The sequence below is a fragment of the Trichechus manatus genome, unplaced genomic scaffold (genome assembly GCF_000243295.1).
Source record: "Trichechus manatus latirostris isolate Lorelei unplaced genomic scaffold, TriManLat1.0 scaffold00008, whole genome shotgun sequence".
Lineage (NCBI taxonomy): Eukaryota > Metazoa > Chordata > Mammalia > Sirenia > Trichechidae > Trichechus > Trichechus manatus.
The window spans coordinates 31,089,685-31,103,179 of record NW_004443944.1 but is presented as its reverse complement, the minus strand read 5'-3'; the positions used below and the strand labels follow the sequence as shown (position 1 = coordinate 31,103,179).

The following is a 13,495-nucleotide window of genomic DNA, read 5'->3' as shown; positions in this document are numbered from 1 at the left end:
AAAAAAAAAAAAAAAAAGGTCGTAAGTGCGGTTCATCGTAACTCGAATATGTTGTAAGTTGGGGATTACCTGTACTGTTAAGACATGTGGTACCCTCCTAGAAGGTTTCCTGGACATATACAAGACATATATGTTTGAATGTATAGATGGACATAAAGCCGTTTTTTCACCAGATAGTATCATATGCATCCTGCATCTTGCTTTTTTTATCTGACACATCACAGCAGTGTTTATAGAGCAGCAGCATTCCTCTTATCAGCTGCAGTGTTTTAGCATAGACTATGCATAGTCTATCCAGCCAGTCTGCTGTTGGTGGAGGACTGTAGGTTTCTGGCAGTATTATGATGATCATCCTTGTACCTAAATTTTGACCCTCTTGTCTATTTCCCAAGTATAAAACCCCAGGATTAGAAATGTACTCCTAGAAAGCTTTTGATAACATTTTGTTACATTTCAGCCTAATAATATAAGCAGCAGTTAATATTTATTGTACCCTTAATATCTGCCATTGGTTTACATGGATTATTTTCATTTTATCCCTCAAACAGCCGTGGGGGGTAAGTACTATTATTATTCCCATTTTACAGATGGAGAAACTGAGGCTTAATGAGGTGGAGTGACAGAGTCTGATTCTAGTTCTGCCTGACTTTTGACGTATGAGTTCTTAACTCTTTGTACTGCCTCTGTTGGGAATTACTTGGACTTTTTTCCAGATCTGATTGTGTGTGTGTAATAAGGATTTGTATTGTGAATCTTGATTGAATTTTTGACTGGAGAATTGCATGCAAAGGACTGAATGTCCATTGGTGAGATCGCGGATACCATCGCTGGCAGGGTGTGTGTGTGTGTGTGTGTCTGTAAGTGATTAGTGGTTGCTGTCTAAGGCTGGCACTATCTGATCCTGACCCTTACCTCTGGCTTCTAAGTGCTCTGCCCCACCCCTGCCCCTTCTTGAGCAGCAAAGTTACTTCTCTCTGGGGAGCTGGACAGCAGACAGTGGCTCACAAACTCTAGACCCTTTCAGGATGGTTCCCTGGAGAGGGCTGCAGAGTGAAACCTGAGCCCCAGGTGTCTCCTGTTCCCTCTTAGCTCCTCAGGATGGATCTTGGCCCTCCCTGGTGGTGGGAGGCCCCAAGAGAGTCCAGGGCTCTCAGGTCACCCTTGGCCCCAGCCTCTTCTTAGTGGAGGAGAGACAAGGGTTGACTGGGTTGGGGACACCTGACGGGTCTCACGTGTCTGGTCTTCCCACCATTTCTGTCTGGTCATCTGAAATGTCTGCAAGGTTGGCAGAAAGGACACTAGGAAGGGGTCGAGGATGTGGATCCAGGCCCAGGTTTGCTCCTTACAATCTGTAAAGGAAGCACCAGTCCTTGACCCCCTCCCCAGTGGTGTGAGGACAAATAGAGGGGGGTCGGAAATTGTTCTGAGAGGTATGAAGCCTAGCTGTGTGGAGCACCTCGGCTGTGTCTGAAGAGGCCCAAAGGGGGACCTCTTGCTCAGCTGTGGTTGAGAAACTGTCACCACCAGGGCTGAGTGGGGCTGGAATGCCCAACTGCAGTCCAGCAGCTCTTTCTAAAGTGAGCAGGGAAAAGCGTTTGGAACAGGGGGGCAGGGTGCAGAGTGCAAAACAAACAGTCCTGCCCTGTCCTGCCCTGGTCCACCATCCTGACTGGGTCCTACTTCACTGTACCTACTCCTGACACTGTCACAGAGCCCTGCCCTGTGCTTCCAGTGGGGCCCATGCCCCTCACCAAGCCTGACACAGGCCTGACCACTCACTCACCTTAGCCTGCCCGCTCTAGCCTATCCAGGGGCTGTGAGGGAAACCTAGGCGTTTTCCCCAGCTCAGAAATCATAAACTTTTTATGGCACATAATTTTGGTGAATCTTTTGCAGCTATGAGGCATCATACCTTAGTAGAATACTTAATCTGGAATATGCTTATGACAAAATTAAAATATTCTCTTTAAAAAATGATAGATAATGACTACTATTAAAAATTAAATGTGCTTTTTAGAGACTTATTTATCTATGCCTGTGTGCTAACCAAAAGGTTGGCGACTTGAACCCCCCCAGCCACTCCACAGGAGAAAGACCTGGTGATCTGCTTCCATCATACAGCCTAGAAAACCTAATAATGGGGCAGTTCTACTCAGTCACATTGGATCGCTCTGAGTCAGAACTGACTCGACAGCACCCAGCAACAATAACATGCTATGTAAGAGTCCCTGGATGGTACAAATAGTTGATGTGCTCAGTTCCTAACTGAAAGATTGGAGGTTCAGGCCCACCCAGAGGTGCCTCATAAAAAAGGCCTGGCGACCTACTTGTGAAAAATCTGCCACTGAAAACCTTATGGAACATAGTTCCACTCTGTCACAAATGGGGTTGCCACAGGTCAGAGTCAACTCGTTGGCAACTGGTTTTTTTATATGCTGTATATACCTACAAGGAGCCCTGATGGTGCAGTAGTTAAGCACTCAGCTGCTAACTGAAGGTAAGTGGTTTGAACCCACTAGCCGCTCAGTGGGAGAAAGATGTGGACAGCCATGGAAACCCTATGGGGCAGTTCTCTGTCCTATATGGTCACTATGAGTCAGAATTGATGGCAACAGGTTTGGTTAGATGTACCCACAAGTATGGTTTTGGTTTTCAGACAAATCTGGGAGCATTTGATAACCTTTGTGTAGCTATTTGCCCCCCAACCCCATTTTCTTTAACCTACCAATATACTGTGAACAACTTTTCCTCTCAGTACACTCAGACACATCTACTTCATTCTTTTTAACAGCTTCTTATAAGGGCTCATCTAGGTTTTTTGGTGATTATTTCTGGGTATTTGGATTCTGTGCGTGATTCTAACTTCTTTATACTTGTGTAAAGTGGGGAAATGCTTGCCCTTTGTCTTTGGTTTAGGGGCTCCTGTTTTTGTGGCCCTGGCACTGGCCCAACCAGAAGCAGGTTGAGCATCTTATTTTGAACATCTGTGACAATAGAGATAATTAAGAATTTTTTTTTTTTTTAAATTTGCGGCATGTTTTGAGGACACATAAGCCACCAAGCTGTAAGGTTCTGAGTTAGCAGGAGTGGGGAAGGCCTCCAATTTCCCCTTTCTGGCCTGGCTTCTCCACAGCCTGGCTATGCTCTCAGCCTCATGCAGGGCCCAGCACACAACTCTTTTCTTGGGCTCACCATGGAGACCAGCTTCCCATGGTGGCCTCACACGTGGGCCACAGGGGCGACCCATAGGGTAAAAAGCAAGCAGAGGTGAGAATTGGCAAAGGAGTGATCAAAACAAGACTTGAATGAGAATTAGGTTAAAATGCTTTCTTGCCCAATTGTCTAGAAAATATGGGTATTTTGCTACAGATATGTATGAAGGGAATGAGTATGTTCTCCAGTCATTTTTGAGTTGAGCAAGTCAAACTTGTATGTCTTCATTTATTTATTCAACAAACATTTATTGCTCACCTACTATATGTCAGAAAAAAAGGTCCCTGGCTGACGCAAGCAATTTGCAATGAGCTACAAATCTAAAGGTTGGTGAGTTAAACTCACCCAGTGGTGCCATGGGAGAAAGGCCTGGCAACCTGTTTCTTTAAAAATTACAGCCAGAAGAACCCTATGGAGCAGTTCTACTCTGTAACACATGGCGTCATGAGTCAGAATTGACTTGACGGCAACAGGTTTAGTTTTGGTTTACTATGTTTCAGGCCCTATTCTAGTTGTTGAGGATAAAGCAGTGAATAAAAAATCACATAAATCCCTGCCATCAAGGAGCTTGTATCCAGCAAAATATTGCCCCTTACCAGCTAGGTAGGAAGGGTGGCATCACCATCACCATCTCACTGGGTATCAAGGAGATTGAGGATCAGATGGGTGTGGTAACTTACCCTGGGTCCCTTAGCAGTGTGTGACAGCAGCTGTGCTGAGCCTCTTGGCTCACAGCCCTACTGAGCTGGGCCTCTCTTGCACAGATCATCTTCCTGCAGACCAGGCCTCGCCTGCCACATACGGCTGCCCTGCTGAGCAGCTGCATTGATGGCTACATCTACGCCTGGTCCATTCATGGGAACGGAGGCCTGCTGGGGAAGTTCCCTGTGGACTTCCAAGACAATGGGGATGTGGTCGTGGGCGCCATGGCCACTGACGAAAATGACTGGATTCTTGTCACAGGGGATTGCAGAGGATGCATTAAGGTGAGGAAGAACTGGCACCAAGATTGAGGGGCTGGTGTCAGCCAAGCTTCTGGCCACCCCTTTGCTACATGTGGCCTTTGCCTAGTCCTTCTTCCCTCTGGGTACTGGTTTCATTTGTGAAACAGTGGGGAGTAGGGTGGATCACCTAAGAAGTCCTCTCATAGTCTGGTGTGCTCAGGGAAATGAGCGAGAGTCCACTTTGTTTTTGTTCTTGGCTGGCTTAAAAGACTCCTCCAAAAAACCTTCCCAGTGAATGCCATGCTCCATCGTTCTCTGCTTACAACTCCCTCATCCCCAGCCATGCATCTTATCTGTCATCAGCTATCTCAGGAACGGATTTTGTGCTTTGTGGTGAGACGTGAGGCAGGAGTGTCTTGTCCTTGGGCCGGTCACCCCCTTTCTGCCTGCTAACCCAGAGGTCTGGCCTAGATGGTCTCTAAGACCCCTTTGTCCCCAAGAGTCTGGATGTCTCAGATGGATGAGTAAGATCCATCCCCAAGGTGAAGAGGAGTGGTCTGGGAGGAGCCTACAGCATGAGTTGAGGTTGGGGTCAAGATGAGAGGTGCTGGCCCACTAACCCATACTTTGTACCTAGATCTGGGACATCAAAGATTACTGCATATCCACTGACCATCACAATCAGCTGTCCAGAAACAGTGGGGGAAAGGCTGTCTCTGAAACAGAGAACAAGTTCCAGCTCTTAATTCCTAAGCAGCTCCAGGTCAGCCCTTCAAAATACATGTCCTTGGAGGAGAAGCAGGTAGGAAGATTACTGGAGGGTTGCTCCCCAACTATTCAGCTGGGGACCATGATTCTCTTACTGAAATTCTGAGTCTTCCATGTTTCCTGTTCAAGGTTATCTGGCTGATGTGGAAAAGTCTTCATTAACCAGTAAAACACAAGTATACACATACCAAACACCCTTATGCACATATACATACACCCACCCCTTCCATGAGCTTTAATCTTTGCAATGGAGTCATGCATTCTTTGTAAAAATAATTAAAATTGTAATGTATTTTCTTGCTGAAAAAGCTCCTGATATTTCCCCGATGGTAATGAAGTTGAGCACCTTTTTATTAGTCATCAGGAGAAACGCACATTAAAACCAAAATGTGATACCTCTACACACCCATCACAATGGCTAAAACTGAAATGACAGGCAACACCAAAAGTTGGAAAGCATGTAGATCAACTGGAACTCATACACTTCTGGTGGGAATATGAATTGGCATAATCACTTGGAAGAACTGTTTTGCAGTAGCTGAATATATGCTTACCCTATGACCTAGCAGTTCCACTCCTAGGTTAATCCCAAGAGAAATAAATACACTAAAAGATATGAATAAGAACGTTCATAGATTTACTATTCCTAATAGCTTCACAATAGTAACAATTCAAATGCCCATCTGCAGTAGACTGGAGAAATAAATTGTGGTATCTACACACTATAGACTAATACCCGGTAATGGAAATGAATGTTCTACAACTACTCAGTGTAACATAGGCGATTCTTCAAACAATTTAAGCAAAAAAAGGCCAGACACAAAAGAGTATATATTTTATGTTTGATGATTCCATTTATATAAAGTACAAAAAACAGACAAAACTGATCTATACTGTGAGAAGTGATTATCTTTGGTGGCGGGAGTAGAGTGACAGAAAAGGGTCATGAGGAGGACTTCTGGAGGCTGACAGTATTCTGTTTCTTATCTGGGTGCTGATTATATAGTCATGTTCAATTTGTAGACATTTATTCAATGGTACATTTATGATACGTGCATTTCTCTGTATATTATACATCAATGAAAGTTTAAAAAAAAATCAAGCAATATAAAAAGGCTTACAGTGCGGAGCCTTATTCCTATTCCTGTCCCCTCAAAAACCAGTTCTTCTTATTCCTTAAAGTAACCAGTTCTGTTGATTTTTGGTTATTTTTCCAGTATTTATTCAAACATAAATGTGTTAAGTTATTTTCCCCTTATTTTTACATGAAGGTAGCATAGCATATACACTGATACTCATCTTGCTTTTCTTCATAATATATCTTGGAGACCTTTACATATCAGTACATTATTTTTTATGGCTGTGTAGGATGGCTCAGCATAATGTTTTCCGTGTCATAACATGTATCAGAATTTCATTTCTCTTTATGGTTAAGTAATATTCTACTGTATGGATGTACCGCATTTATCCATTCATCTGCTGATGGGTACTTGGGCTGTTTCCACCTTTTTGATATTGTGGATAATGTTGCAGTGAATACTGGTGTACAAGTGTCTGTTTGAGTCCCTGCTTGCAAGTCTTTTGGGTATATACCTAGTAGTGGAATTGTTAGGTCATATGGTAATTCCGTGTTTAGCTTTTTGAGGAGCCCCAAACTATTTTCCACAGCAACTGCACCATTTTACATCCCCACCAGTAATGGATGAGGGTTCCAATTTCCCCACATCCTCATTGACACTTGTTATTTTCTTTTTTTCTGATAATAGCCATCCTAGTAGGGGTGAATTGGTGAAGTGGTATCTCATTGTGGTTTTGGCTTGCAATTTCCTAATGACTAATGAAGGAGTGTTGGTGGCACAGTGGTTAAGCACTCGGCTGCTAACTGAAAGGTCAGAGGTTTGAACCCACAAGCGCTCCACGGGAGAAAAGACCTGACGATCTGCTCCCATAGAGATTACGGCCTAGGAAACCCTACAGAGCAGTTCTACTCCATCCTATAGGGTTGTTATGAGTTGGAATTGACTCTGCGGCACAGAACAACAACTACTAACGGGAGTCCCTATGTAGTGCAAATAGTTAAATGCTTGCCACTAAATGAAAGGTTGGTGGTTTGTGTTCACCCAGAGGTACCTCAGAAGAAGGACCTGGTGATCTATTTCTGAAAAATCAATCATTGAAAATGTTATATGGATCACGCTTATACTCTGATACACATGGGGTCGCCATGAGTAGGAATTAGCTCTATGGCAACTTTTTTTTTGTAATTTTATTGTGCTTTACGTGAAAGTTTACAGCACAAATTAGTTTCTCATTAAAAAATTTATACACAAATTATTTTGTGGCATTGGTTGCAATCCCTGCAACATGTCAGCACTCTTTTCCACTCCTTTTTTTTTTTTAAGTGACTAATGATGAGTATCTGTTCAAGTGCTCATTGCCTGTCTTCTTTGGAGAAATGTCTATTCAAGTCCTTCGACCATTTTTAAATTGAGCTGTAGGAGTTCTTTATATATTCTAATATTAAACTCTTATCAGATATATGGTTCCCAAATATTTTCTCCCATTTTGTAGCTTGTCTTTTGACTTTCTTGATAAAGTCCTTTGATCACAAACATTTATAATTTTGATCAAGTTTAATTTATTTTTTGCTTTGCTGCTTGTGTTTTTGGTGTTATATCTAAGATTCCATTGTCAAAAAAAAGGTCTTGAAGCTTTATCCCTATGTTTTCTCCCAAGAGTTTTGTGGTTTTAGTTCTTATATTTAGGTCATTGATCCATTTTGAGTTAATTTTCATATACAATTTGAGGTATGGGTCCAGTTTCATACTTTTGCACATGAAGATCCAGTTGTCCCACCATTATTTGTTGAAAAGACTATTCTTTCCCTACTGAATGGACTTGGCACCCTTGTCAAAAATCAATTGACCGTAGATATATGGATATGGTAACCATCCTTTGTAAGTGATGTATAATTATTTTAAAAATATATTAAAAGATAGTAACCCATTGTCTGTCATACGTATTTCAAACATTTCCCAATGTCATTTGCCTTTTAATTTCATTTGTGGTGATTTTTAAGTTACAGTCTTTTTATTTTTTGTGATCAAGTCAGTTTTTCTTCCCATTGTGATGTTTCTCATTGCCTTCTATCACTTTCCTATTCATAGATATCTTATGGTTTCATTAAAAATAATTCTTCAACCCTTCTAGTATTTATTTAGTTGTAAAATGTCAGTTAATGATTTAGCTTCTCTTAATAGTTAGTCAGCTCATACTCATAGTGACCCTATAGGACAGAGTAGAATTGCCTCAGAGGGTTTCCAAGGAGTGGTTGGTGGATTTTGAACTGCTGACCTTTTGGCTAGCAGCTGAACTCTTAACGACTGCACCACCAGGGCTCACTCAGTAGCAGTGGGTTTGGTTTGGTGTTTTGGTTAATAGTTATTCAGGTGTTTCAGCACCATCTATTGAGTCACATTTCCTATGACCACGAGTTTTGCTGCCACTCTTATATTTATGTGTATTTGCCTTGGTTTCTCAGTTCTCTATCCCTTTCATTGTTCTGTAAATTTATAGTTTGTATCATTGTGAGTTAACATACTTGAATATGGTTGGATAAGTCTCCCTTAATTAATCTTGTTTTTTTTTTTTTTTAAATGATCATAGTTATTTGTGCTCATTTTCCAGTCAAGTGAAGCTTATTCTGTTATACATAAGGTTGCTATGAGCCAGAGCTGACCTGATGGCACCTAGCAACAATAACAAAAATGTGATGTATTACCTGCTTAGTCTCCCTATTCATCTCCCAATGCCCAACTGAATAACTTTAGAAGGCAAAAAGACCTGGGTTCTTGTCCTGGCCCCATCACTTTCTATCTGTGTGGGTTTAGGCCAGCTACTGAACGTCTCTGACCCTCACTTCTCTCCTCTGTAAAATGGTGAGAGTCATACGCATCCCATAAAGTTGTGAGGTTCGAATGGAATAATGTGTGCAAATGTGTATAAACAATATAGCAAGGCCTGGAGAAGTGCCAGGGCCTACTTAAGGTCACCAGAAGTTAATGCGGGAATATGTCCAGAACTAAAACCCTAGCCTGTGTCCCAGGGTCCTTACACTGGCCTCTGCTGCTTCCAGTCCTGGATGCTTTCTGATGAGCCTGTGTGGTGGTCTAAGTAGTTTTTCTGTACTGTCCCCTATAGGTTGTGGATGGCCAGACCATTTCTCTGACTCCCCCCAAGCTACTGATTACCTGGAAGGGCCATTTGGAGAGTGTGGAAGACATCCTGTATGTGGACAGCTTCCAAATGGTTATCAGTGCTGGCCTGGACCGGAATGTCAAGGCCTGGAAACTCGACGGTGATGCTGTTGGTATGGGTCCCACTGAAACCCAGCCATGCCCCATGGCTCTTCCTGGCCCCGTCTTTGTCAGAACATAAGATGGCATGAGTCTTATACCCTGTAAGGAGGGGAATTCAGACCATGGCAGCTGTCTTTGCTCAAAAGGTATTACAGGATGTGAGTCTATCCAGTTGTCCATGCAGCAGTCTGCTGATTCATTCATCCAGCTATCCATCATCCATTCACCCATCCACCCATCTACCCATCCGCCCATCCGCCCATCCGCCCATCCGCCCATCCGCCCATCCGCCCATCCACCCAACATTATTTGACTTTGTATATCTTTGCAAGTCACAAATCTGATAAGGTGTATTCTTTTCTCTTTTTAAAAACAATCTTAATTGTTGTAGTATAACATATATAAAGAAGAGTACACAAATAGGAAGTGTACAGCTTGGTGAATTTTCAGAAAGTAAACATAGACCGATTTAGTTCATCTAGATTTCTCTGAATTTTCAGCTCTTTTATGGATTTAAAAAACCTCTTAAATTATTTTCAAATTTATTCCTGTTCTGTGGTGAAATCTTCATCTTATACTTTATATTCTTAAACATATTAATCAAAATTCTTTTAAAGTCCTTGTCTGATACTTCCAATATCTGATTTACCTCTGGGTCTGTTTCCATTGTCCATCATTTCTGTTGGTTCCAGAATGATAGAGTAACAAGGACGGGATTTACACTGTCACTTGAGACAACTAAACACCTGAAGTAAATGTATGAAACTGTTTTCAGACATTGAACAACAGGTAGTAAAGGACATTAATCCCTGAGAGAATGTAAATAAATAAAGTACGACCATTGCCCCAGTTTATTGCCTATAGAGAGTTCCCAGGCTATAGGGGAGGGGAAACCCAAATAAAGCCTAGCAATTTCTTTAAGCTGAGGACGCAGAGTTTGGAGTTCAGAGAGGCCAAGGTAGCTAGAATTTATGGGACAGAGTACCAAAGTGGAGGGCACTGCAGAGAGAGAGAGAGTGTGAGAGCATTCTGCAGAGGATTCCCCTCAAGTCTTTAGCTTACTACTGCAGGTGAGGAAACTACTGTGAGTGGGAAAAGAAACACCACAAAGGAGTAGGCAGGACAAGTTTTGAAGCTCACCCAGAACTGTGAATAGTGTGTCAACCAGTTAGAGTGAAAAGACCTCCTAACACATGGGGCATCTAGGAAAGTCCTCAGAAGGATATTGCCTCAGCCTGTTCTGCGCTTATCTGACAAAGGTCAAAAGCAAACCTCAAAAGGATAAAATTATTTCCAGGTAACTTAACTGAGTCCCAGAACAAAACCGAAAAATACTTAAAGGAGTAAAAAGCAAACAAACAAGAAACCTAGGACCCAACAATGTAAAATTATCTGGCATCCATTAAAAAAAAAAAAAAAAAATTAACCAGGCAAAGAAGTAGGGCAGTATAACCCAGAATGAGGAGGAAAATTGATGGAAACCAACACAGAAATTACACAAATGATAGGATTAGTATTATTTTCCTATGACTGTTTTAACAAATTACCACAAACTAGGCAGCTTAAAAAAAAACAACAGAAATTTATTCTCTCACAGTTCTGGAGGCCAGAATTCTGAAATCATATCAGTGGGCTGAAATCAAGGTGTTGGCAGGGCTGCACTCCCTCTGGAGGCTCTAGGGAAGAATCTGTTTATGGTGGATTAATTACTTTTCTGTGTGGCCTTTCTAGCTGTGGTCCTGTAACTCCCACTCAGATGATTGTGTGATAGGGTAATTGCAGCCTACCAGCGGTATTGGTCATTTTTGCCTTAAAAGAGAGCCAATTCCAGAGCAAAGGGAGGAGCCTACCACTGAGGAAGAAGAGACCCAGCAGCAGAGACCTGACAGCAGGAGACAGCTTGGTGGGCTTCCTGGCCCATGGAGAGAGAAATCTGAGAGCCTTTGGGCAGAGACTGAGGGCTAGGAGAGGCGTGCCTGTGAGCACAGCTGGTTACAGGCTATCCTAATGGAAGAACTGTATCCTAAATGTTCCTGAGCCTGAATTGTAACTGTTACTTCCCTAATAAACCCCGTAATTGTGAGTAGGGTCTGTGAGTGCCGTATGGCCATTGCAATGAATTATCAAATCCAGTAGAGAGTGCTGTGGGAGAGATGGCTGGTGTCAGAGTTGGTAAAGATGGTGGAGAGAGAAGGCATGTTTGACCTCTGCCTTATAGGAATCAGCCTTGGGCTACTGATCTTGATTCTCCTTCCTCCTTGGAAGTTAGAGCAGGTCAGACACCACCATCAAGCCATTTTTACACCTTTTCTTGGTTCTTTGAACTTCCAGTGGCTGCTGGCATTCCTTGGTTGTGGCCACATCACTCCAGTCTCTGCTTCTATCTTCACATTACCTTCTTCTCTGAGTGGGTGTTAAATATTCCTCTGCCTGTCTCTCTTATAAGGACACTTATGATGGCATCTAGGGTCCACCTGAATAACCTAGGATAATCCCCTCATTTCAAGATCCTTAACTTAATCATATTTGCAAAGAATCTTTTTTCAAATAAGATAACATTTACAGCTTCTAGGAAATAGGACCTCATATCTTTGGGGTCCATTATTCACTCTACTACAGTCGACAAGGATGTTAAAGCAGCTGTTATAAATATACTTGATGTGTTACGGAAGGTAGAGGAAAACATCAGCATGGTTAAGAAATAGAATATATATAAAAAATATCCAAATTGATTTTAGAGATTAAAAATAACAGTGTCTGAGATTAAAAATACACAGGATGGGATTAGCAGATGAGTAGACACTATAGAAGAAAAGATTACTGAATGTGAAGACATAGCAACAGAAATACACAGGAAAAAAAAGAGTGTGAGTGAACTATGGGACAACATCAACTGGCCTAACATGTATGTAACTAGAATCCCAGAAGGAGAACAGAGAAATAGAGAGATGGAAGACATAAAAAAAAATTGAAGAAATAATAACTGACAAAATTTCCAAATTTAATGAAAACTGTAAAGCCACATATCTAAAAAGATTGAAGAATCCACAGGCAGAAGAAACATGAAAAAACAAAACAATGCCAAGGCATATCATAATCAAATTGCTGAAAACCAGTGGTAAAGAGAAAAATCTTAAAAATAGCCAGAGGAGAAAAGATACATTACATAAAAAGGAACAAAATAATGACAGTAGCCTTCTTGATAGAAACAGTGTAAGCCAAACAGTGGAGCAACATCCCTGAAAGAAAAAAAAAAAAAGCAAACCTAGAATTCCACACCTAGCAAAAATATCTTTTAAAAAAGAAAGGTGATGAAACAAAGATGAGAAGTAAGGGAACAAGGAAACTAGATTAATGGAAACAGAACAACCAGAATGGAAATAATGAGAATGTTCACGCATTGTGAAGAATGTAACCGATGTCATTGAACAGTTTGTATAGAAATTGTTGAATGGGCACCTAAACTGCTGCGTAAACCACCAAAAACACAATAAAATATGATTTTAAAAAAAAAAGGTGAAATAAAGACTTTTTCAGACATACAAAACCTGAGAGAATTTATCACCAGTGGACCAACATTATAAGAAATCGTAAAGTCCTTCAGACAGAATGTGATACCAGATGAAACTGAGGTATACACAAAGGAATGAAGAACAGCAGAAATGTTAAATATGTGAGTAAATATAAAAGAACTTTTCCTAAATTAAATAAATCTCTTTAAAAGATAACTGTTTAAAGTAAAAACAAAAACAATGTATTTTGGGGTTTATAACACATGTAAAAGTAAAATATATGACAATAATATTAGAAAGGCAGGAGAGGGAAATGGACACATACTGCTGAAGAGTTCTTATACTAGGCTTGAAGTGGTGTAATCACTTGAAGGTAGTCTGTGGTAAGTTAAAAATGTGCACTGTAACTCCTAGAGTAACTACCAATAAACAAAATAAGGTAGTGTATAAGAAGCCAAAAAAGGAGATGAAGTGGAATCATGTTTAAAAAATAATCCAAAAGAAGGCAGAAAAAGAAAACAAAGAGCAGATGGGACAGATACAAAACAGAACTAAGATGGTAGATTTAACTCTAATCATATCAATAGTGAAAAAAAATGCTGAGCCTGTCAAAAAATTAAATTCAAGGCTCAAGTAACAGTAGTGAAGAATTCTATGGGAAAAATATTGAGTGACACAGGAAGCATCAAAAGATGATGGA

At 41.2% G+C, this 13,495-nt stretch overlaps 1 protein-coding gene across 1 annotated transcript in view; it reads left to right on the top strand.

Annotated features, from left to right (window-relative positions):
- The window catches only part of EFCAB8 (EF-hand calcium binding domain 8), an 85,771-nt gene that overhangs the window by 58,213 nt on the left and 14,063 nt on the right, over positions 1 to 13,495 (top strand). Inside the window, exons 20-22 of the mRNA XM_023742353.1 lie at positions 3,978 to 4,199; positions 4,795 to 4,959; positions 9,126 to 9,294. Coding sequence (XP_023598121.1) covers positions 3,978 to 4,199; positions 4,795 to 4,959; positions 9,126 to 9,294 — 556 coding nt within the window. The remainder of the gene's footprint in view (positions 1 to 3,977; positions 4,200 to 4,794; positions 4,960 to 9,125; positions 9,295 to 13,495) is intronic.